Below are 26,020 nucleotides of genomic sequence, written 5' to 3'. Positions count from 1 at the left end.
ATACTTCCTAATTATCTCATTACTTCAAAAGCTATACTGTTATTGATTGATTTTCTCCTGATTCTCCTCCTATGTGTTTTTGTTGTCAAAATGAATCAACCGAGTTGAAGAAGAAGACTAACTGTTTTTGATGGAACTATGAAGGACAATAAATAAAATTTGAAATCTGAATCTAACTGTCATGTATTGTTCCATGTTGAGTCGATTTCAAAAGAAAAGAGAAAAAAACTGAAAGAAGTGGGAAGTTTTACTACCAATGTCTTATGATGTGTTATGTGGCCTTATAGTGCACTTATAACCCATATCAAGTGTATACATAAGAAGAAGACATAGACTAACTGTCCTATATTGTTGTCCCCTCTCAGCTGTTCAAGGGGAAGTTTTACTATTGCCTGGGTCTGGATGTGAAGAACATCACCAACAAGTCTGACTGTCTCCAGGCTAACTACAGATGGGTTCACCACAAATACAACTTTGATAACCTGGGACAGGTAGGAGAGGGCAGGGAGGTGTGTGTGAATGGATATGGACAGAGAGAGAGACTTAGACAGGTAGAGGCAGCCTGGCGTACATTGAATAGTGTTTGCAGGAATGTTAAAGGAAGACATTAAAAGAGTTAGAGGGAGAAAGATAACGTTTGTGGGAGAGAGGGAGGGGGAGGAGAGCAAGAATGTTGATGGTTGTGTGAGAGAGAGAGAGAGAGAGAGAGAGAGAGAGAGAGAGAGAGAGAGAGAGAGAGAGAGAGAGAGAGAGAGAGAGAGAGAGAGAGAGAGAGAGAGAGAGAGAGAGAGAGGTGTATAAATCACAGATGAACTGTCTGTCTGGTAAATAAGCAGAAGGTGTTTCTGTCTCCTCAAGGCTCTGATGTCTCTGTTTGTGCTGGCATCTAAAGACGGCTGGGTCAACATCATGTACCACGGTCTGGACGCTGTGGGCATAGACCAACAGGTACTGTAAGACATACATAGGGCTGTTGCAGTGACCGTATTACCGCCACACCGGAAGTCATGAGTCATGACGGCTTTAAAATTCTACGTGACCGTTGAGTCACAGTAATCTCTTCTTATGCACTCTGGACATGCGTTGGTAGAACCCAACTCACTAACGACCATCAGGTCCTAATGGCCGGGTACTCAGGGCTCTATTGTCCCTCTAACCATCAGGTCCTAATGGCCTGGTACTCAGGGCTCTATTGTCCCTCTAACCATCAGGTCCTAATGGCTGGGTACTCAGGGCTCTATTGTCCCTCTAACCATCAGGTCCTAATGGCCGGGTACTCAGGGCTTTATTGTCCCTCTAACCACTCTGACATCAACGCAAACGCAATCAAAATCACATCAAACACTTGTCATCAAAACAGTATCGTGCTTTTAAAACTCGCCTCACTGTGATTGATCAATTTAAAGAAAGAAGTTCAACAACAGGTTGAAACTGAGTGGAAAACATGGTCGTTGTGGATGTTGTTTCAAAGCCTAACACAACCAAACGGACAGAGCTTTCTAAGGTGATGATTAATTCAAAACATCCATATGCATGTTAGAGCTTATGCATATGCATAGACCTATACATGAGCCCAAGCCCCAAACAAAAAACCCTGAATTAAAATAATGATTGTGCCGTTATACAATACATAACCTACCGCATGTTACAAAAACATAAAGAAATTACAAAAATACTGATTTAAGATATATTTGGTACATAATTGGTATAGTCTAAAAAAAGTCTAGAGTTAGCCTACAATTACAGAGCATTTGTATTTGATTTTGAATAGCCTAGTAATAGGGCATTTTTAATATTTTCATAATTAATAGGCTGACACATTACCTTTAGCTGTACAGAATATCTCACCACCCTGGGTTTACATCTCCTCTCTCTCCTTCATTCCTTTCTCCAGTGCACAGAGAGAGGGGCTGTCAACAGTTTAATGAATAACATTTTGTTGTGAAAACATGTTCTCGAGCAGATTTCCCTTGATTTCCCAAATGAAGCACTGGGTAGCTGCAGGAACAGGGTTGGAGAGGCCATGGCATACAGAGTTAGGATGGAATATCACCTGTAGCATGGTGAAATAGTCAGAGTAGCCTACCTGATGTGTGAAAGGAACCGGCGGGAAAGCGGCCTCCATTAGCTATTCCAGTTTATACAGATGACATGTCTTTTTCCCCCTGAACCTGTTCCTGCCTATTTGATAATGGGCCATTCTAAATCAAAACTAATTTTACATATTAGTAAAGAGAAGATTAACTTCAGACTATTCTCATGGGTGAGAATATGATCACTTGCTGAGAGAACAGCGTGTGCAGCCTGAGGTAAGGAACAGAGTGCAAGCTTTCTTTGTGACTTTCTCAAATCAGAAATAGCCCATGTGTCACGGTTTCGGCCGAGGCTCTCTTTGTTCGGGGCGTTCGTCGTCTCCGCTAGTGTCTTCTGTTTTGTCTGTTTGTTTACACATGTTTTGTTTATAATTAGTGTCCTATAGTTTCTGTTGTGTTTGTCTTGTGTTGTGTGTGTTGTTTCCAGTGTTGTGTTTTGCTCGGTTGAGCGTTGTTCCCTGTGCTGGATTTACTTGTGTGTGCACCGTTACTTTGTCGTTTACCTTCGCCTTCGTGCGGGTTTTGCTGTCGGGCTTGTTGTTGTTGTGTGTTGGGCCATCAGTCTCGTTCGTTGTTCCTACTCCCTCCTGCACATGTGGCATCATGCAGTCCATTTATCTTTTGATTTATTTCTAAGGCATTCTATAATTTGTATAGCTCACAACTAACGTTGCCAAATAACTCTAAATCTAGTTTATACTGTAGGGCCTGTTTCAAATTATCACTTTTATGCTCAACATACAGTAGCTACTTCATATGCGCTCTGGAATGGGAAAAATAATATTTCTATTTTATTCAGCTAAGTTCAATTATATTCTTCTTATTATAAAATCATATAATATAAAATAATGGCATGGGACTTCTAAGCATATCTTGTCAGCTAAATGAACAAGCCTACAGCCTATGGCATGGAGCATAGCCAGATAACATACAGTAGGCCAACTCATATTCTGTTCTTCTGAAATACATTTTCTTCATATCATAATGTTTCTTTAGACCTGACTAAATAAATAATGGATTTATTGTGATGGTGTATATTACATTGATTTATTATACTTTTTTAAATGTAGATGTTCCAAAGGCGTGCGTCAGCATCTTGTACGCATGGAGCCTGGAGGTACTAAATGTGTTTATGTTAATTACCGTGAGACCGGCAGTCTTTTGCATGACAATAACCGGCTGACAAAATGTATTGATCGCCACAGCCCTAGACATGCACACACACACACTCAGCTGGGTCAATATCATGTACCACGGTCTGGACGCTGTTGGCATAGAACCAACAGGTATACAGTAAAACACGCACTCACACTCACACACAGAAACGGGGACACATACACACACGCATACACACACACACACTCACTCACTCACAAACACACACACACACACTCTCACACAAACACACACATACATTTGCTGTAAAACAATTGAGTGGAAAAGTGGCTGCAAACAAGTTTTCCTGCTGAAAATGATGTGTTGGATGAGTCAGCAGATTTCTACTGCAGTTCAGAGGAATCAGACTAGACAGTGATGACTCTCCTCTTGTCCCTTATTGAAAACCACAACATGTCTTCCTCCATCCTTGCTTCTTCTTTTTCTCTTACCCTTTCACCTCTCTTTCATTTTCCCTTTTCAATCTCTCCCCCCTTCCTTCCTCTCTTCTCCTCCTTTTCCCCCTCCTTCCCCTTCTCCCTTTCAGCCTATGGATGTTGCTCTACCACCTTCCTGAATGAACTAACTTCTCCTCCCTCCCCTCTCTCTCCTCCCTCCCCCCTCTCTCTCCCCCTCTCCTCCAGCCGTCTATCAACCACAATCCGTGGATGCTCCTCTACTTCATCTCCTTCCTCCTCATCGTCAGTTTCTTCGTTCTCAACATGTTCGTGGGGGTGGTGGTGGAGAACTTCCACAAGTGCAGACAGAACCAGGAAGAGGAGGAGGCCAAAAGGAGGGAGGAGAAACGACAGAGACGCATGGAGAAGAAGAGGAGGAGTAAGAGGGGGAGGGGTAGAAGAAGGGATGGAGGGGGGGAGGGATGGGGAAGGAGGGAGAGAGAGGGAAGGAATGGAGGAAAGGAGGGTGCAAATAGATAGGGGTACATAGAGGAGAAAAGCAAAGTAGTTTAAAGTTTTATCAAATAAAATTGTAGTTGTCACATGCGCCGAAATACAACAGGTGTAGACTTTACCATGAAATGCTTACTTACGAGACCTTTCCCAACAGTGCAGAGTTAAAATGTAGAGTCCAGTGAGTGTGCATAGAGCCAGTGCAAGAGAGTCAGTGCAACAACAACAAAAAGGGAGTCTATACAAATTGTCCGGGTAGCCATTTTATTAACTGTTCAGCAGCCTTATGGCTTGGGGTTAGAAGCTGTTCCGTTGTATGTACAGGATACACATGGTATACACCGTCCAACTAAATGCTTACTTGCAGGTTCCTTCTCGACAACACAACAACAATAATTAAAGATAAGAATACGAACATAAATTAAATGGCTCAGTAGAATAGAATAGACATTTTAGCAAAAGTGGGCATAGGTATCATTAAAAAGGTAGAAAGAGGTCGAATAACTTGGGATTCATTGAGCCAGTTATGAGAAGTATAAAAAGAATAATATGAAAGTGTGATAACAGTTGGGGAGGATGGGGTCAAACTGAAAGTTGGGGAGGATGGGGGTCAAACTGAATGTTGGGGAGGATAGGGTCAAACTGAATGTTGGGGAGGATAGGGTCAAACTGAAAGTTGGGGAGGATAGGGGTCAAACTGAAAGTTGGGGAGGATGGGGTCAAACTGAAAGTTGGGGAGGATGGGGTCAAACTGAAAGTTGGGGAGGATGGGGTCAAACTGAATGTTGGGGAGGATAGGGTCAAACTGAATGTTGGGGAGGATAGGGTCAAACTGAAAGTTGGGGAGGATAGGGGTCAAACTGAAAGTTGGGGAGGATAGGGGTCAAACTGAAAGTTGGGGAGGATAGGGGTCAAACTGAAAGTTGGGGAGGATAGGGTCAAACTGAAAGTTGGGGAGGATGGGGTCAAACTGAAAGTTGGGGAGGATGGGGTCAAACCGAAAGTTGGGGAGGATAGGGTCAAACTGAAAGTTGGGGAGGATGGGGTCAAACTGAAAGTTGGGGAGGATGGGGTCAAACTGAAAGTTGGGGAGGATGGGGTCAAACTGAAAGTTGGGGAGGATGGGGTCAAACTGAAAGTTGGGGAGGATGGGGGTCAAACTGAAAGTTGGGGAGGATGGGGTCAAACTGAAAGTTGGGGAGGATGGGGTCAAACTGAATGTTGGGGAGGATAGGGTCAAACTGAATGTTGGGGAGGATAGGGTCAAACTGAAAGTTGGGGAGGATAGGGGTCAAACTGAAAGTTGGGGAGGATAGGGGTCAAACTGAAAGTTGGGGAGGATAGGGTCAAACTGAAAGTTGGGGAGGATGGGGTCAAACTGAAAGTTGGGGAGGATGGGGTCAAACCGAAAGTTGGGGAGGATAGGGTCAAACTGAAAGTTGGGGAGGATGGGGTCAAACTGAAAGTTGGGGAGGATGGGGTCAAACTGAAAGTTGGGGAGGATGGGGTCAAACTGAAAGTTGGGGAGGATGGGGTCAAACTGAAAGTTGGGGAGGATGGGGGTCAAACTGAAAGTTGGGGAGGATGGGGTCAAACTGAAAGTTGGGGAGGATAGGGTCAAACTGACAGTTGGGGAGGATGGGGTCAAACTGTAAGTTGGGGAGGATGGGGTCAAACTGAAAGTTGGGGAGGATGGGGTCAAACTGAAAGTTGGGGAGGATGGGGTCAAACTGAAAGTTGGGGAGGATGGGGTCAAACTGAAAGTTGGGGAGGATGGGGTCAAACTGACAGTTGGGGAGGATGGGGTCAAACTGAAAGTTGGGGAGGATGGGGTCAAACTGAAAGTTGGGGAGGATGGGGTCAAACTGAAAGTTGGGGAGGATGGGGTCAAACTGAAAGTTGGGGAGGATGGGGTCAAACTGAAAGTTGGGGAGGATAGGGTCAAACTGAAAGTTGGGGAGGATGGGGTCAAACTGAAAGTTGGGGAGGATGGGGTCAAACTGAAAGTTGGGGAGGATGAGGTTCAAACTGAAAGTTGGGGAGGATGGGGGTCAAACTGAAAGTTGGGGAGGTTGGGGGTCAAACTGAAAGTTGGGGAGGATGGGGTCAAACTGAAAGTTGGGGAGGATGGGGTCAAACTGAAAGTTGGGGAGGATAGGGTCAAACTGAAAGTTGGGGAGGATGGGGTCAAACTGAAAGTTGGGGAGGATGGGGTCAAACTGAAAGTTGGGGAGGATAGGGTCAAACTGAATGTTGGGGAGGATGGGGTCAAACTGAAAGTTGGGGAGGATGGGGTCAAACTGAAAGTTGGGGAGGATGGGGGTCAAACTGAAAGTTGGGGAGGATGGGGGTCAAACTGAAAGTTGGGGAGGTTGGGGGTCAAACTGAAAGTTGGTGAGGATGGGGTCAAACTGAAAGTTGGGGAGGATGGGGTCAAACTGAAAGTTGGGGAGGATGGGGTCAAACTGAAAGTTGGGGAGGATGAGGTCAAACTGAAAGTTGGGGAGGATGGGGTCAAACTGAAAGTTGGGGAGGATGGGGTCAAACTGAAAGTTGGGGAGGATGAGGTCAAACTGAAAGTTGGGGAGGATGGGGTCAAACTGAAAGTTGGGGAGGATGGGGTCAAACTGAAAGTTGGGGAGGATGGGGTCAAACTGAAAGTTGGGGAGGATGGGGTCAAACTGTCCTGGGATCCTGAGAATTAAAGTATAATGTTTAACTGGCCCGTCTCTGCAGGTGGTTTGATGTAATACATTTGATATCATTATATTACTATATGAGGATGGTCATTCATCACTTTAGTCCATTTAGGTCTATTTTACTTCCTGTTTAAGGAAAATGATATTTATAATTTCTCTGTAGATTACCTCATCCTTTCTATCTGTCTTCTTCCATATCTTCCCTCCCTCTCCTCTCCTCGCTCCCCGTCTTCCATCCTTTCTCTCTCACCTTCTCTTGCTTTCTCTTCACCCATCCTCTCCTCCCTCCCGTCTTCCTTCTTACCACTACAATCTTTATCTCTCCTTTTCCCCTCCTCTCGTCTCTCTCGTCTCCTCTCTTCCCTACCTCTCCCTCTCCTCTCGTCTCCCCTACCTCTACCCTCCCCCTCTCTCTTCCCCTACCCTCCCCCATCCCTATCTCCTCCCCTCTCACCTTCCTCCCCTCTCCCCTTCCTCCCTCCCTCCCTGTCTCCTCCCCTCCCCCTCTCCCCTTCCTCTCCTCTTTCTCCCCTCTCCTCTTCCTCCCCTCTCCTCATCCTCTCCTCTTCATCCCATCTCCCCTCTCCTCTTCCTCTCCTCTTCCTCTCCTCTTTCTCCCCTCCCCCCTCTCCTCTCCTCTCCTATCCCTCTCCTCTTGCCTCTCTCCTCTCCTCTTCCTTTCCCCTCCCCTCTCCTCTCCTCCTCTCCCTCCTCCTCCCTCTCCACCCTGCAGAGGCCCAGAAGCTACCCTACTATACCAACTACAGCCATGGTCGTCTGATGGTCCACACTCTGTGTACCAGCCACTACCTGGACCTCTTTCTCACCTTCATCATCTGTATCAATGTCATTACCATGTCCCTGGAGCACTACAGCCAACCACAGGTACGGACGGGGAGAGGGTGGGTTTAGGGTGTGTGTGTGTGTGCTGAGTGCCATCATACAGCCTTCTTTTCCTTCAGTACTTTATTTGTCTTTGATCTTGAGATTGTATAGTGACAAAGTTTGACTTTTGAAATACTGTCTCAACAAGGCTAAAGTGTGACCTTCACATTCAACTGATACTAACCCATCTCTCTCTATATCTCTCTCTCTCTCTCTCTTTCACTCTCTTGTCTTCCCCACTCTCTCTCGCCCCTCCCTCTCTCCCCCCTTTCTCTCTCTCTCTCTCTCCCCTCCTCCATCTCTCCCCCTCTCTCTCTCCTCCATCTCTCTCTCCCCCCTCTCTCTCCCTCTCTCTCCCCTCTCTCCCCCTCTCTCACTTCCCTCTCTCCCTCTATCTCCTCCATCTCTCTCATCTCTCTCCATCCCCCCTCCTCTCTCTCCTCCACCTCTCTCCATCTCTCTCCATCCCCCCTCCTCTCTCTCCTCCATCTCTCTCCATCCCCCCCCACTCCCTCCCTCTCTCTCCCTCCCTCCCTCTCCTCCACCTCTCCCCCCCCTCTCTCTTCCATCTCTCTAGTCATTGGAGACTAGTCTGAAGTATTGTAACTATTTATTCACCACTACCTTCGTGGTGGAATCTGTCCTCAAGCTCATCGCCTTCGGGTTCCGACGCTTCTTCAAGGACAGGTACAGTAGACCACACACAACACACAACACACACATACACATACACACGCAGACCTGTTTTCTGAGTCATACCTCCTATTCTATCAGATGATCACTCACGTTACCCAGATGGTTGTTATGAAGAGTGATTATGATTATGGAAGACGCCGTCACACTTACACTCACTCACACACACACACGCGCAGGCACACACACACACACACAAATCAAATCAAATTGCATTTGTCACATACATGTGTTTAGCAGATTTAATTGCGGGTGTAGAGAAATGCTTGTGCTTCTAGCTCCGACAGTGCAGTAATATCTAACAAGTAATATTGATCAGCTCCTTTAATTACGTATTATCTTGAACTTAAATTATTTCCCCATGTAGATCGTGATGATACACACACACACTGACACACGCACTTACGTCCCCATGTAGATCCTGTTTAACATGGAGATGATACAGCGATAAGGTATTAGATAAGGCTTGACCCATATCTGAAAGTGCCTGATTAGAAGTGATGGGTATTTGATGTGTAGTCAAGTCCATATAGATTGATGTAATGTAAAGATAGCATCTATCTTTTTGTCAAGTTTTAACCATGAAATTCCATCAGAAGTGTCAGTCTACTCCCGAGTGGCGCAGTGGTCTAAGGCACTACATTGCAGTGCTAGCTGTGCCACTAGAGATCCTGGTTCGAATCCAGGCTCTGTCGTAGCCGGCCGTGACCGGGAGACCCATGGGGCAGCGCACAATTGGCTAAGCGTCGTCCAGGTTAGGGGAGGGAATGGCCAGCAGGGATGTAGCTCAGTTGGTAGAGCATGGCGTTTGCAACGCCAGGGTTGTGGGTTCAATTCCCACAGGGGGACAGTATAAAAAATAAAAAATAAAATAATGTATGCACTCACTAACTGTAAGTCGCTCTGGATAAGGGCGTCTGCTAAATGACTAAAATGTAATGTAAATGTACTCAGTAAAAGTTTTATCTGGAATCATTCAGCCACCTTTTACTACTCTACATATTCCCACAGAGAGAGAGAGAGAGAGAGAGAGAGAGAGAGAGAGAGAGAGAGAGAGAGAGAGAGATCTAGTGTTTTAGTGTTGTTGAAAATGTAAAATCTTCTTTGTTTAATTCTCTTCAGGATTTGATCCTGTTAACAGTATTTCCTACTGTAGCACAGCGGGATTTCTCTGACTATTACAGAAGCCTAGACATACACAGACACACACACACCACTGTGAATGGTTATAGTACTCCTCAAGCACTGAATCATTATATAGGTCAAGAAACATTTACACCATCAAAGAAGTCTGACTGAACTGCCATATTAAAAAGTCAAAAGTATGAATGGTGTATATTTAATATGTTCATCTCTCTCTCTCTCTCTCTCTCTCTCTCTCTCTCTCTCTCTCTCTCTCTCTCTCTCTCTATCTTTCTCGCTCTCTCTCTCTCTCTCTCTCTCTCGCTGTGTCTGTGTGTGTTTGTTTGCTTGTGCATGCATTTGTCTGTATGTGTGTGTGTGTGTCTGTCTGTCTGTCTGTGTGTGTGTGTGTCTGTCTGTGTGTACGTGTGTCTGTGTACATGTGCGTGTGTGTCCTCCCCTATAGGTGGAACCAGCTGGACCTGTCCATAGTGTTGTTGTCAGTGATGGGTATCACTCTGGAGGAGATTGACTACAATGCTTCTCTACCCATCAACCCTACCATCATCAGAATCATGAGGGTGCTGCGGATAGCACGAGGTACAAACACACACATACATGCAAGTACGCACACACGCACGTACACACACACACACACACACACACACACACACCCTTCCCTTTTCACCTCCATACTAACGGAAGAAAGCTAATGCTGACATTCCGTATTCTACTATACATTCTATTTCTCCCATCGTCATCATCATAAGCCTCCTCCCTTCTCCTCTCTCACACACACACGCACGCACACACACACACACACATACACACAGGCCACTTAATGCCTCACTGTGAAAGAACAGATAATGATACGACTAGTATTTAAAGCTTCGGCACTCGCCGCTCAACCCTTCACCCGCTACAATACCGCTCTGGGACCGCAGAACGACCACCTGGGAAATATATGGTAATTACAGTCCAGTCAATATGTGGAATTACGAGCGGTTGTGTTATCTGATTGGAAGGCTACGCTTATGCAGCTCGAGTCCAGAGGGTCTTTTTCTGTGTGAATGCTACAGTAACTAGTGTAGCTGACTGATTAGATAGAACTAGGGAGAGGATTCCAAAGAGGGCTGTTTTAAATTCTAAAGGTGCTGTTTTAAAGAGGAAGACAAAACATCACCAATGGCAATTTTAGCTCAAAACACTTCTATGGAATTTGCCATTTTATTATTTTATCTGTCACAAAGGGCACAAGCCTATGCTTTAGCCATCCCAATATTAAAGAACTGGGTTATACAGGAGTCCCAGGGAGGAGAGAAGGGGGGAGGAGGGGGAGAAGGAGGGAGGAGAGGGAGAGAAGGGGGGAAAAGAGGGGAGGAGGGAAGGAGGGGGAGAAGAAGGGAGGAGGGGGAGAAGAGGGGAGGAGGGGAGAGAAGGTGGAATAGAGGGGAGGAGTGGAGAGAAAGGGGAGGGAGAGAGAAGAAGAGGAATGGGATAGAAGGCGAGGAGAGGGAGAGAAGAAGGGAGGAGGGGAGAGAAGGGGAGGACAGGGGCTACATGGAGGAGAGGGAGAGAAGTGGAGACTTTCTAGTGCTTGTTAATTATGTTTCAGGGTAAGAAGGCAAACGTTGCTTCTTTCCCCGGGACAGGCTTGTTCTCTCAGCCGTTACTGTTAAAATGGTACAATGTTGCCCCCGGGTTCTTTTTTTGTGACATGGCATTTTCCTTCTGCACCAGAAATTGGACCGTTGGGAATTGTATAAAATACCTATCATTCTATTCCCACTTCTCAATTAAATTAAATTAAATTCAAGGGGCTTTATTGGCATGGGAAACATATGTTAACATTGCCAAAGCATGTGAAGTAGATAGTAAACAAAAGTGAAATAAACAATCAATATTAACAGTAAACATTACACTCAGAAGTTCCAAAAGAATAAAGACATTTCAAATGTCATATTATTTCTATATACAGTGTTGTAACGATGTGCAAATAGTTAAAGTACAAAAGGGAAAATAAATAAACATAAATATGGGTTGTATTTACAATGGTGTTTGTTCTTCACTTGTTGTCCTTTTCTTGTGGCAACAGGTCACAAATATTGCTGCTGTGATTGCACACTGTGGTATTTCACCCAATAGATATCAAAATTGGATTTGTTTTCAAATTCTTTGTGGGTCTGTGTAATCTGAGGGAAATATGTGTCTCTAATATGGTCATACATTTGGCAGGAGGTTAGGAAGTGCAGCTCAGTTTCCACCTTATTTTGTGGCCAGGTCTGCCTACGGTGACCTTTCTCAACAGCAAGGCTATGCTCACTGATTCTGTACATTGTCAAAGCTTTCCTTAATATTGGGTCAGTCACAGTGGTCAGGTATTCTGCCACTGTGTACTCTCTGTTTAGGGCCAAATAGCATTCTAGTTTGCTCAGTTTTTTTGTTCATTCTTTCCATGTGTCAAGTAATTATCTTTTAGTTTTTTCATGATTTGTTTGGGTCTAATTGTGTTGCTGTCCTGTTGCTGCAGACTGTTCTAGTGCCCTCGCCAATTCATTGATATATATGTTGAAGTGGGTGGGGCTTAAGCTGCATCCCTGTCTCACCCCACGGCCCTGTGGAAAGAAATGTGTGTTTATTTTACCAATTTTAACCGCCCACTTGTTGTTTGTGTACATGGATTTTATAATGTTGTATGTTTTTTCCCTCAACACCACTTTCCATCAATTTGTATAGCAGACCCTCATGCCAAATAGAGTCAAAAGCTTTTTTGAAGTCACAAAGCATGAGAAGACTTTGCCTTTGTTTTGGATTATTTGTTTGTCAATTAGGGTGTGCAGGGTGCATACGTGGTCTGTCGTACCGTCATCTTCCATCTCTCTTTTCTCACTACTGTGTCTGTTCTCTAACAATGTTTCCCTTTTCCTCTCTTTCTACGATTTCTATCTGTTCCTCTTCATTCCCCCCTCTCTCTTTCTCTCTCTCTCTCTCTCTCGCTCTCGGTCTCTCTTTCTCTCTCTCGGTCTCTCTCTCTCGCTCTCTCTTTCGCTCTCTCTCGGTCTCTCTGTCTGTTTCTGTCTCTCTCTCTCTTTTTCTCTGTCTCTCTGTTTCTGTCTGTCTCTCTCTGTCTCACTCTCTCTGTCTATCCAGTTCTCAAGCTGTTGAAGATGGCTACAGGAATGAGAGCTCTTCTAGACACAGTGGTGCAGGCTCTACCTCAGGTGTGTATCCACTCAATTACACACACACACACACACATACACACACACACACATCTCTGTGCCCTATCCTTTATCCCTACCACTGATAGGGGTTCATTCTGAATAGGGGAGAGTGGTGGAGGAGCACTGTCAATATCTCTGCCACTGACTTTTATTCTGCATCACAAATGGCACCCTGTTCCCTATGTAGTGCCCTACTACCCATAGGGTGCTGGTCATAAGTAGTGTACTACATAGGATTAGGGTGCAGTTTTGGACAAAGTCAAGGTAAAAGTGGAGCTGTGATAAATGATGCCCTCCTCTCCTATTTTGATGACTTTCTGACACCGCTAATGTTTATGAGAATGAGACATCTTATCTCAAGTATTCATTTTCATTTTTATTCTCCATTGACTTTGAGCCAAAATCAATTGGATTGTATAAGTTGTGAAACTTTGATCTATTTTCGGAGGAGAATGGCATTTTATATTACATTCCTTTGAGAGTAAATATCTCCCACTAGTCGGTATATTCTGTTAATGTACACAGGCTTAGAGACGCGTTTGACTTGATGCCTTGGGGTGTTTTACCATATTTGCTTTGTATCTCCTTGGATAGCAACACACACACACAGATACACATATGCAATCGGGTATGCACGCACGCACACACACTCACACACACACACAAACACACAAACACACAGGATAATCTCCCTGCATTCTCCCTGGCTTCTTTTGTTATTTTCTTTCAGCCATTCTCTCCCTGACAGGCCTCATTGGTTTTCCGTTGTTATTGTTGGGAGGGTTGTTTCGGTTCAGGACCATTTCTGCTAGTGTTACAAGCCAAATCTCCCAAATAACCATTAGTAAGGTCCTTAGGGGTGGCAGTGATGGCTGGTTATACCTCACAATGGCTGCCTTGTCATGTCAGGCTGGTTATACCTCAAAATGGCTGCCTTGTCATGTCAGGCTGGTTATACCTCATAATGCCTGCCTTGTCATGTCAGGCTGGTTATACCTCATAATGGCTGCCTTGTCATGTCAGGCTGCTTATACCTCATAATGGCTGCCTTGTCAGGCTGGTTATACCTCATAATGGCTGCCTTGTCATGTCAGGCTGCTTATACCTCATAATGGCTGCCTTGTCAGGCTGGTTATACCTCATAATGGCTGCCTTGTCATGTCAGGCTGGTTATACCTCATAATGGCTGCCTTGTCATGTCAGGCTGGTTATATCTCATGTTCAAGGTTGCCACTGTGCCTTCAACCAGTGATTTGACTCAGTCCACTCAGAGCTGCTACATTGTGTTTCACTCCTTGCTGTGGGGGTTGGATACCTTAGCATTCACATCCATGTCAGTGGGTTTTTTAGATTAAATGTGTCTACTTTGATCAATAGGAAAAGTATAACTGTCCTTATTGAGCACGGATTGGCTGAATTTCTCCCAAAGCAGGAAGCATGACAACCTGTATTGACTGCTGATTGGTTGACTGTCTGTCAGGTGGGGAACCTGGGCCTGCTGTTCATGTTGCTGTTCTTCATCTACGCTGCCCTGGGGGTGGAACTGTTTGGAGAGCTGGGTGAGTCCCTTTTAATAATACCTCAACATTTACCCTAGAAATAGTATTGTTAGGAGATCTGGCAAGACCTGGTCAGTCAATTACTAATATACTAATACTCTTAGTAAAAGTATTTATCTTCAACTCGCAATCTGTGGATTCTATTCGATTAGATAGATTAAAATTGTATGTTAAACATCACAGCATAGTTGAAAGATATATGGCGCGTAGAAATCCGAAGAGGGTGGCCAGCAGAGATAGGTGGGATGGGCTTAGGGAAGCTGAGGGTTGGGATGTGGAATTGGAGACAAGTGGGAATGGAGTTGCTGGGCGGGGGAAAGAATGACGGTCAAAGAGAAAAGGTTTCCTTTCTCTTTCTCTTTTTTTTGTCTTTTGTTCATTTTGTTGGTTGTTGGTGCATTGGGGGACAGGGGCTTGGGGGGACAGGGGCTTGGGGGACGGGGTCTTGGGGGGACAGGGGCTTGGGGGACGGGGGCTTGGGGGTACGGGGGCTTGGGGGTACGGGGGTCTTGGGGGGCGGGGAATGGAATTATTTTATTTTTCTTGGGGGGTGGTCGGATGTTTGAGGGGCAGCTCTTGGGGATCTGTGGGGGGGATATTGGAGGGCTGGTGGCCTGGCGGTTGGGAGCTTGGGCTGGTGGCTGATGGGTTGCTGGTTCGGGTCCCCGTTTTTGACCTTGTGGGAGATCTGTCGACGTGCCCTTGAGCAGGGCGTTGACCCTGGTTGCTTCTGTGTGTCGCTCTGGATGGGAGTCTGTTAGATGAATAATGTGATGTAGATGTTGAGCGGCTTCACTGCCAGTAGATTGTATGTTTTAATATTTTAAAAATATATAAATAATAATAATAATAATGAAAACAGCTAAGAGATAATAGAAAATGTACTGTACTGAACAAAAGCTTCTCATACTTGATAAAAAAGCTAAATGCATAACCAAAATGTGCTGTACTGCAGTGGCGATTTTAGCATGTAAGTCTTGGTGGGGCAAACTCCCCCCCCAAAAATTGTTATGCATGCCAGAAAAGCCACTACACAACACAATACTAAACAATACATTAATTGCACTATAACAGTGACAAACGGTGCCCACAAACTGGTAGGGCCTACATCATTTATGCAGCAGGATACAATTCAGTTTTGGACTCACCTTGTTGTGCTATGCTCACTTAACAAAGTAAATTTTTCATCAAAGTCTCATTCTTATTTATTTGAACAAGTTGAATCATGACGTAGGTCGGAGCTATAGAAAGAGTCCCAACAGCAGAGCTTACTTTTCAGCATCATAGAGGGAATCCTTACCACCGCTACACCTGGCTATCAGAGGAGCCTTGTCTGGCAGCGAAACAGTTCATTCAGCCTCATTTACTGCCTTTTTTTAAAAACATAGATGATATGGCTGACTTGCTTAAACAAATGTGGTTTCTACTATGTACAAACTATGGCATAAGGGGACGACGAACGGATAAGAGGCAATCTGTAATTTTGATTAAGACATTAATAAGCGAGCTAGGACGGACGTAGTCAATCTTAACTATTTGTTCAGCACTTTTGAAATGTACAGCGACAGAATTCAGAATATTGGCTGTTCTTACAGTATTCTCCCTGTACACCAAGTCAGAACAGTAGGATAAATAAAGGGGCATATAAGCAGACAATGAGAGCTCTTACAATGTTCAATGATTACATTTCTCTAAAACAGGCTATAGGCTATATGTGCACCACCAAGTCAGAACTTGTAAGGGGGAAAGGGACCAAATTATTAGGGTGAGGCACATGGGCTACTAACAGCTTACTACACAACATACACTTAGTATTACTTTCTTAGCTACAGTATACATATATCCCTGGCATATTACATCATTTATGCAGCAGGATACAATTCATTTTTGGACTCACCTTGTTGTGCTATGCTCACTTGAACAGGAAGGTGGAAATTTTTTTGTCATCAAAGTCTGGCATTCTCTGGATTTATGGTGCTTTCAAGACAACTGGGATCTCTGAAAAAAACAAGGTTGAATCATGACGTCATTGATCTTCAGGTCGGAGCTATAGAAAGAGGCCCAAGTTCCCGGCTTGGCATTCCGAGTTGGATGACAGTTAAAAACGTATTTTCCCAGTCTGAGTTTTTTTCAGTTCCCAGTTTCTTGAACTCACTGAAGTCTCAGATTTCCCAGTTCCGAGTTTCCAGTTGTTTTGAACGAGGCAGAAGTCATGCTGGATTGACAGCATGGCCAATGTATTCAACCTTTTCTGGCCCATGGCATGTGAATGGTTATCCTTTTAAGTTTGTAAAAGAGACCCTTAAACCCAGACTTGGACCACACACCCACTCCACTGAATAGAAGGCAGGTGATTGCTTTGCAATGCTTGCAGTTAGCCACTGATTCCTTCCAAACCACTCATTGTTGAATTTGCGATTTCCAACTTGTTGTGTAATGTTTATGTCCAATGGCCGATGAGCACCGATACATTTTATCTATAATTTCTCTTCATATGACAAGGATTGAAAAGGATTTTGCAGTAGATTGTCAACTTGATTCATGATGATGACTGCTTGTCTAGCTTGCTAGATAAGATTTTGAAAGTATGATGTTGACATGATCAGTCCAATCAAAGCTACTGTCTCTATGCACACATGACTGTAAGTCGCTTTGGACAAAAGCGTCTGCTAAATGGCATATTATTATATTATATTATTATAACGTGATTTGACTTCATTTTATCTGTGGCCAATGACCTTGAGCCTTCTTGGATGGGCACTTCAAATGTAAATCTATGGTAGCTCTACCCGTAGATTTTGCGGTGACGTAGTGTCCCCATGAGTGACAGAACACTGAGCCAATCACGGCGCAACTAGAGAACATTACCAACCCCTACGCTCCGTATTTTCCGCTGGCTGACCCACCACCACAGAAAGCACTGAGCTAGACTGAAACACCTGCATTTTGGAGCTGCCTTAATCAAGAAAGCAAAAAAGAGACCATGTTTGTATGCGGCTTTATTAAATCAATGATTTTTTTGTTTACATTGTTTGTAAACTGATATGTGGCACGTATTAATGCCAAAATATCATGCAAAACAGGTAACAACAAAAATAATACCTGAATGAATGACGGATCACCACATTAAAAAGCTAAATGCATAACCAAAATGTACTGTACTGAACAAAAACGTTTCATACTTATACCCTTATCTTTGGGCCAAAACAAATAGTCATTAAAATATTACAGTGAACTGTCAGAAATAAGTAAACAAGTTTTATGTTTATTCATATTTTGATGAATGGTAAACAGTGATAAATTGATCTCTTCTCCCACCTTTCTCTACATCTCTTCTCCCTTCACTCTCTCTCTCTCTCTCTCTCTCTCTCTCTCTCTCTCTCTCTCTCTCTCTCTCTCTCTCTCTCTCTCTCTCTCTCTCTCTCTCTCCTCCCACCTCTCACTGTTTCTCCCTCCCTCCTTCCCTCCCTCCCCTCCATCTCTCAGTGTGCAATGCTGACTACCCGTGTGAGGGCATGAGTCGGCATGCAACCTTCGAGAACTTCGGCATGGCCTTCCTCACCCTCTTCCAGGTCTCCACCGGAGACAACTGGAATGGCATCATGAAGGTACACAAAATACTCATTCAACGTATCTGGTAAAATAAGGGTACAAATAATTAAAAATGGTAAGTGTAGGCCATTTATGACTTTAAACACTAGAGAATCATGGGAAATGCAGGCACAGAAGCGAGAGAGAGCGAGAGAGCGAGAGAGAGCGAGAGAGAGAGAGACTTTCACAACATATGGCTATCAGGGGGAAGGGATCATACAAAGTCCATTGCTTCCAATCAGAACCTGTGAATGATGCATGTAGTCCTTTAGTTTAACAGATTCTGTTGTTCCATAGTAGCATAGAGGTGACTGAAATGGCACAGATCTCTAACCGACAGAGACGACTAGCTAATGAAATACTTATTCACAGATCTCTAACCGACAGAGACGACTAGCTAATGAAGTACTTATTCACAGATCTCTAACCGACAGAGACAACTAGCTAATGAAGTACTTATTCACAGATCTCTAACCGACAGAGACGACTAGCTAATGAAGTACTTATTCACAGATCTCTAACCGACAGAGACGACTAGATAATGAAGTACTTATTCACAGATCTCTAACCGACAGAGACGACTAGATAATGAAGTACTTATTCACAGATCTCTAGCCGACAGAGACGACTAGCTAATTAAGTACTCTGTAGCTCAATTGGTAGAGCATGGCACTTGTAACGCCAGGGTAGTGGGTTCGATACCCGGGACCACCCATACGTAAAATTTATGCACACATGACTGTAAGTCGCTTTGGACAAAAGCGTCTGCTAAATGGCATATTATTATTATATTATACTTATTCACAGATCTCTAACCGACAGAGACGACTAGCTAATGAAGTACTTATTCACAGATCTCTAACCGACAGAGACGACTAGATAATGAAGTACTTATTCACAGATCTCTAACCGACAGAGACGACTAGCAAATGAAGTACTTATTCACAGATCTCTAGCCGACAGAGACGATTAGCTAATGAAGTACTTATTCACAGATCTCTAACCGACAGAGACGATTAGCTAATGAAGTACTTATTCACAGATCTCTAACCGACAGAGACGACTAGCTAATGAAGTACTTATTCACAGATCTCTAACCGACAGAGACGACTAGCTAATGAAGTATTTATTCACAGATCTCTAACCGACAGAGACGACTAGATAATGAAGTACTTATTCACAGATCTCTAACCGACAGAGCCGACTAGCTAATTAAGTACTTATTCACAGGGAGCTGATAATACTTCATAACTTCGATTTCTTTCTTTCTTTCTTTCTATCTGTTTCTTTTTTTCCTTTTTTCTGTCTCTCCTCCAGGACACTCTGCGTGAGTGCCCCCCAGGTCCCAGTGACTACCCGTGCCACGCTGGACTCCAGTTCATCTCTCCCATGTACTTTGTCTCCTTCGTCCTCACCGCCCAGTTCGTACTCATCAATGTGGTGGTGGCCGTGCTCATGAAGGTATGGGACACACACACAGCGCAGACCAGTCCGTCCTCATAAAACACACACACACTGACACACACACACCACTGTGCAATGCCATGGAACTGAATGTCTAAACGTAGAACAAGATTCCAAATATTACTGAAAGGGTTCATATAATGCTCAAAGACGCTAAGATGGCGTCCGGTGTAGAAGTTGGCCAAACTCTCTATGGCTCTGGGTATGAGGGGTTGACAGCAGAACATAAGAGCTAATTACAATGTCACAGTTGGATAACTAAAGTCATATTAACTGTTTTCCTTGAAGCACCTTGACGACTCAAACAAAGAGGCCCAGGAGGATGCTGAGATGGATGCAGAGATTGAGCTGGAGCTAGCCCAGGGACAACTCCAACTACCCACCTGCTGCATGGGGGTGCTGGGCACTGGGCTAGTCGTGGCTGGGGCCTCTGGAGCTCCTGGATGTAGGGGTGATTTGATTCGATTTGTAAAATTAGTATTAATATGATTTATTGATTTAATCTACCTGCCCAGGGACTACTAGATAGCTGGCTAAATCTGCTATATTTACATCAATGTTGATTGATGTGCATTATCTCCGTCAAATAAATGTAACAAATTAAATTAAACAATTTGACAATTTTAAAACACAACTCAACCAATCATGTGGATACAATGCATTTCAAATCATGAATGATAACACAAACATTGTTTACTATTTATTTCCATTGTGGTCTTCAGGTGGAGGGTTGGAAGGAGGGACCAGGCAGGGTCAAGGGGTGGGGGTGATGACAGGGGCCGTAGGGGATCACAGTGGAGTGACCACTCCCCAAAGAGGAGGAGAAAGACATGAGGGACACAGACGACATCACAGACGGAAACTGTACTCACCTGCACAGGTTTGTGCACAGGTTAGTATACTGGGATTCTGTTCTATTCCATTTTACAGTGGTGGAAAAAATGCCCAATTTTTATGCTTGAGTAAAAGTATAGATACGTTAATAGAAAGTTACTCAATTAAAAGTGAAAGTCAGCCAGTAAAATAATACTTGAGTAAAAGTCTACAAGTATTTGGTTTTAAATATACTTAAGTATCAAAAGTAAATGTAATTGCTAAAATATACTTAAGTATCAAAAGTAAAAGTAAAAATATAAATCATTTAAAATTCCTTATATTAAGCAAACCAGACGGCACCATTTTCTTGTTTTTTAATTTATGGATAGCCAGGGGCACACTCCAACACTCAGACATTGTTTACGAAATATGCATTTGTGTTTAGTGAGTCCGCCAGACCAGCTGTAGTAAGGATGACCACGTGTTCTCTTGCAAAAAAAATTTATTGGACCATTTTCCTGTCCTGCTAAGCATTCAAAATGTAATGAGTACTTTTGGTTGTCAGGGAACATTTATGGAGTACAAAGTACACTATTGTCTTTAGGAATGTAGTGAAGTAAAAGTAAAAGTTGTCAAAAATATAAATAGTAAAGTAAAGTACAGATACCCTTTCAAGTATTTTAACTTAAGTACTTTACACCACTGCTATTTTATTAGGTTTTACTCTACTACACTCTACTCTAATCTGCTCTACTTTACTGTAATCTAATCTGCTCTAATTTACTCTACTGTATTTTAATCTAGTCTACTCTACTTTACTGTAATCTAATATAATCTACTATACTATACTATACTATACTATACTTTACTTTACTCTACTCTACTCTACTCTACTCTACTCTACTCTACTCTACTATACTCTACTCTACTCTACTCTACTCTACTCTACTCTACTTTACTCTATCTACAACTACAGAAGTGTACATCTATAGATATGTTCCATCTGAGTCTGCTTACTAGTTGCATACAGTATACACAAGCACACACCTGTACCTCAACACACTGCCAATAATAGTGCACTCCAAACACAACCTTTCATATACACATACAGTGGGGGAAAAAAGTATTTAGTCAGCCACCAATTGTGCAAGTTCTCCCACTTAAAAAGATGAGAGAGGCCTGTAATTTTCATCATAGGTACACGTCAACTATGACAGACAAAATGAGAAAATAAATTCCAGAAAATCACATTGTAGGATTTTTAATGAATTTATTTGCAAATGATGGTGGAAAATAAGTATTTGGTCAATAACAAAAGTTTCTCAAATACTTTGTTATATACCCTTTGTTGGCAATGACACAGGTCAAACGTTTTCTGTAAGTCTTCACAAGGTTCTCACACACTGTTGCTGTTATTTTGGCCCATTCCTCCATGCAGATCTCCTCTAGAGCAGTGATGTTTTGGGGCTGTCGCTGGGCAACACGGACTTTCAACTCCCTCCAAAGATTTTCTATGAGGTTGAGATCTGGAGACTGGCTAGGCCACTCCAGGACCTTGAAATGCTTCTTACGAAGCCACTCCTTCGTTGCCCGGGCGGTGTGTTTGGGATCATTGTCATGCTGAAAGACCCAGCCACGTTTCATCTTCAATGCCCTTGCTGATGGAAGGAGGTTTTCACTCAAAATCTCACGATACATGGCCCCATTCATTCTTTCCTTTACACGGATCAGTCGTCCTGGTCCCTTTGCAGAAAAACAGCCCCAAAGCATGATGTTTCCACCCCCCATGCTTCACAGTAGGTATGGTGTTCTTTGGATGCAACTCAGCATTCTTTGTCCTCCAAACACGACGAGTTGAGTTTTTACCAAAAAGTTCTATTTTGGTTTCATCTGACCATATGACATTCTCCCAATCCTCTTCTGGATCATCCAAATGCACTCTAGCAAACTTCAGACGGGCCTGGACATGTACTGGCTTAAGCAGGGGGACACGTCTTCCACTGCAGGATTTGAGTCCCTGGTGGCGTAGTGTGTTACTGATGGTAGGCTTTGTTACTTTGGTCCCAGCTCTCTGCAGGTCATTCACTAGGTCCCCCCGTGTGGTTCTGGGATTTTTGCTCACCGTTCTTGTGATCATTTTGACCCCACGGGGTGAGATCTTGCGTGGAGCCCCAGATCGAGGGAGATTATCAGTGGTCTTGTATGTCTTCCATTTCCTAATAATTGCTCTCACAGTTGATTTCTTCAAACCAAGCTGCTTACCTATTGCAGATTCAGTCTTCCCAGCCTGGTGCAGGTCTACAATTTTGTTTCTGGTGTCCTTTGACAGCTCTTTGGTCTTGGCCATAGTGGAGTTTGGAGTGTGACTGTTTGAGGTTGTGGACAGGTGTCTTTTATACTGATAACAAGTTCAAACAGGTGCCATTAATACAGGTAACGAGTGGAGGACAGAGGAGCCTCTTAAAGAAGAAGTTACAGGTCCGTGAGAGCCAGAAATCTTGCTTGTTTGTAGGTGACCAAATACTTATTTTCCACCATCATTTGCAAATAAATTCATTAAAAATGCTACAATGTGATTTTCTGGAGAAAAAAATTCTCAATTTGTCTGTCATAGTTGACGTGTACCTATGATGAAAATTACAGGCCTCTCTCATCTTTTTAAGTGGGAGAACTTGCACAATTGGTGGCTGACTAAATACTTTTTTCCCCCACTGTACACATACACACACATCACCCCTCCCCCTCTCCTCCTCTTTCCTCTGTCTAAACATAACGATGCAGCCAGTCTCTCTCTCTCTCTCTCTCTGTGATTGCAGGTACATTTCAAACACAGGACCATCAGCAAGTCCAATCTAGTCTTGATATCAGTGTTAGCGATGTAATTAAAGCACCTAGAGACAAGAACACACATGCTTATTTATAGAACTAAAGCCTGCCTGAGCAAAATGTAATTTACTAAGCCTGAAGAGAGAGGAGTTGAGGGAGGGAGGGAGGGAGGGAGAGGGAGAGAGAGAGGGAGAGGGGGGGAGGGAGGGATGGAGAGAGAGAGAACACCAAATGAATCAATGAAGGTGGAAAAGAGGTGGGCAAGAGAAAATGATTGCATTTGGAAGATGCGAGATGGTGAGAAGGAAAAAATAACAAAATCCAATGTTATTTGCCACATGCGCCGAATACAACAGGTCTAGACCTTACAGTGAAATGCTTACTTACAGGCCCTTCACCAACAATGCAGTTTTAAGAAATAAAAGTGTTAAGTAAAAAAAGATCATAAAAAAAATAACAAATAATTGAAGAGCAGCAGTAAAATAACAGTAGCGAGGCTATATACAGGGGGTACCGGTACAGAGTCAATGTGCGGGGGCACAGGTTAGTCGAGGTAATTGAGGTAATATGTACATGTAGGTAGAGTTAAAGTGACTATGCATAGATAATAAACAGAGAGTAGCAGCAGCGTAAAAGAGTGTGGGGGGGACAATGCAAATAGTCCGGATAGCCATTTGATTAGCTGTTCAGGAGTCTTATGGCTTGGGGGTAGAAGTTGTTAAGAAGCCTTTTGGACCTAAACTTGGCGCTCCGGTACCGCTTGCCATGAGGTAACAGAGAGAACAGTCTATGACTAGGGTGGCTGGAGTCTTTGACAATTTTTAGGGCCTTCCTCTGACACCGCCTGGTATAGAGGTCCTGGATGGCAGGAAGCTTGGCCCCAGTGATGTACCGGGCTGTACGCACTACCCTCTGTAGTGCCTTGCGGTCGGAGGCCGAGCAGTTGCCATACCAGTCAGGATGCTCTTGATGGTGCAGCTGTGTAACTTTTTGAGGATCTGACCCATGCCAAATCTTTTCAGTCTCCTGAGGGGGAATAGGCTTTGTCGTGCCCTCTTCACGACTGTCTTGGTGTGTTTGGACCATGATAGTTTGTTGGTGATGTGGACACCAAGGAACTTGAAGCTCTCAACGCGCTCCGCTACAGCCCCGTCGATGGGAATGGGGGCGTGCTCAGTCCTCTTCTTTTTCCTGTAGTCCACAATCATCTCCTTTGTCTTGATCACGTTGAGGGAGAGGTTGTTATCCTGGCACCACATGGCCAGGTCTCTGACCTCCTCCCAATAGGCTGTCTCATCGTTGTTGGTGATCAGGCCTACCACTGTTGTGTCGTCGGCAAACTTAATGATGGCGTTGGAGTCATGCCTGGCCATGGGTGAACAGAGAGTACAGGAGGTGACTGAGCACACACCCTTGAGGAGCCCTCGTGTTGAGGATCATCGTGGCAGATGTGTTGTTACCTACCCTTACCACCTGGGGGCGGCCCGTCAGGAAGTCCAGGATCCAGTTGCAGAGGGAGGTGTTTAGTCCCAGGGTCCTTAACTTAGTGATGAGCTTTGAGGGCACTATGGTGTTTTGAACGCTGAGCTGTAGTCAATGAATAGCATTCTCATGTAGGTGTTCCTTTTGTCCAGGTGGGAAAGGGCAGTGTTGGAGTGCAATAGAGATTGCATAATCTGTGGATCTGTTGGGGTGATATGCAAATTGGAGTGCGTCTAAGGTTTCTGGGATAATGGCGTTGATGTGAGTAATTTAGGCAGGTTAACTTAGTGTTCTTGGGCACAGGGACTATGGTGGTCTGCTTGAAACATGTTGGTATTACAGACTCAGTCAGGGACAGGTTGAAAATGTCAGTGAGGACACTTGCCAGTTGGTCAGCGCATGCTCAGAGTACACGTCCTGGTAATCAGAAATACACTACGGAAAAAGAAGGAACAGCACGTCAGAAATCAACTCAATGTAATTGAAGAATCCTTAGAATCAAACAACAAAACGAAGAGTTATCCATCCAAAACGGAGATGTGTGGATAAACCACTTATCCAATCATTTTGGCTCTATAACAAAGAACAAACAGCAAAAACATATACATGATCAATTACAAATCTTAGAATGAGCTATTAAAGACTACCAGAACCCACTGGATTCTCCAATTATATTGAATGAACTACAGGACAAAATACAAACCCTCCAACCCAAATAGGCCTGTGGTGTTGATGGTATCTTACATGAAATGATAAAATATACAGACCACTGTCACGTTTGTTCATAGACGGGTCAGACCAAGGCGCAGCGTGATAGGCATACATGTTTATTAAATGAATAAACACAACGACAAAACAATAAACCAACGATACGTGACGTCCTAAGGTACACACAACAAACCTCACACGGAACAAGATCTCACAACACCTAATTGCCAATAGGCTGCCTTAGTATATCTTCCCCAATATTTGGAACCAAGGACTGATAACCCCAATCCACAAAAGTGGAGACAAATTTGACCCCAAGAACTATCGTGGGATATGCGTCAACAGCAACCTTGGGAAAATCCTCTGCATTATCATTAACATCATACTTGTACATTTCCTCAGTGAAAACAGTGTACTGAGCAAATATCAAATTGACTTTTTACTAAGTTACCCTACGGCAGACCACGTATTCACCCTGCACACACGAATTGACAAACAAACCAAAACAAAGGCAAAATCTTCTCATGCTTTGACTTCAAAAAAGCTTTTGACTCAATTTGGCATACCCGCTAATTATCAAAATCCAGAAAAGAGTTGTTAAATTCTACAACCACCTAAAAGGAAGCGATTCCAAAACCTTCCATAACAAAGCCATCACCTACAGAGAGATGAACCTGGAGAAGAGTCCACTAAGCAAGTGGGTCCTGGGGCTCTGTTTACAAACACAAACAGACCCCCCAGCGCCCCAAGACAGCAACCCAGCCAAATCATGAGAAAACAAAAATATAATTA

At 43.8% G+C, this 26,020-nt stretch overlaps 1 protein-coding gene across 1 annotated transcript in view; it reads left to right on the top strand.

Annotated features, from left to right (window-relative positions):
• Positions 1–26,020, top strand: part of LOC121553878 (voltage-dependent T-type calcium channel subunit alpha-1I-like) — a 174,478-nt gene that overhangs the window by 125,612 nt on the left and 22,846 nt on the right. Inside the window, exons 25-36 of the mRNA XM_045227043.1 lie at positions 366–491; positions 859–948; positions 3,893–4,085; positions 7,592–7,743; positions 8,321–8,430; positions 10,025–10,158; positions 12,709–12,779; positions 14,263–14,341; positions 17,828–17,949; positions 19,250–19,393; positions 19,685–19,847; positions 20,119–20,288. Of these exons, the coding sequence (XP_045082978.1) occupies positions 366–491; positions 859–948; positions 3,893–4,085; positions 7,592–7,743; positions 8,321–8,430; positions 10,025–10,158; positions 12,709–12,779; positions 14,263–14,341; positions 17,828–17,949; positions 19,250–19,393; positions 19,685–19,847; positions 20,119–20,288 (1,554 nt within the window). The remainder of the gene's footprint in view (positions 1–365; positions 492–858; positions 949–3,892; positions 4,086–7,591; positions 7,744–8,320; positions 8,431–10,024; positions 10,159–12,708; positions 12,780–14,262; positions 14,342–17,827; positions 17,950–19,249; positions 19,394–19,684; positions 19,848–20,118; positions 20,289–26,020) is intronic.

This window comes from Coregonus clupeaformis, chromosome 18 (assembly GCF_020615455.1).
Source record: "Coregonus clupeaformis isolate EN_2021a chromosome 18, ASM2061545v1, whole genome shotgun sequence".
Classification (NCBI taxonomy): Eukaryota; Metazoa; Chordata; class Actinopteri; order Salmoniformes; family Salmonidae; genus Coregonus; species Coregonus clupeaformis.
This window is presented reverse-complemented; position numbering and strand designations above follow the sequence as displayed.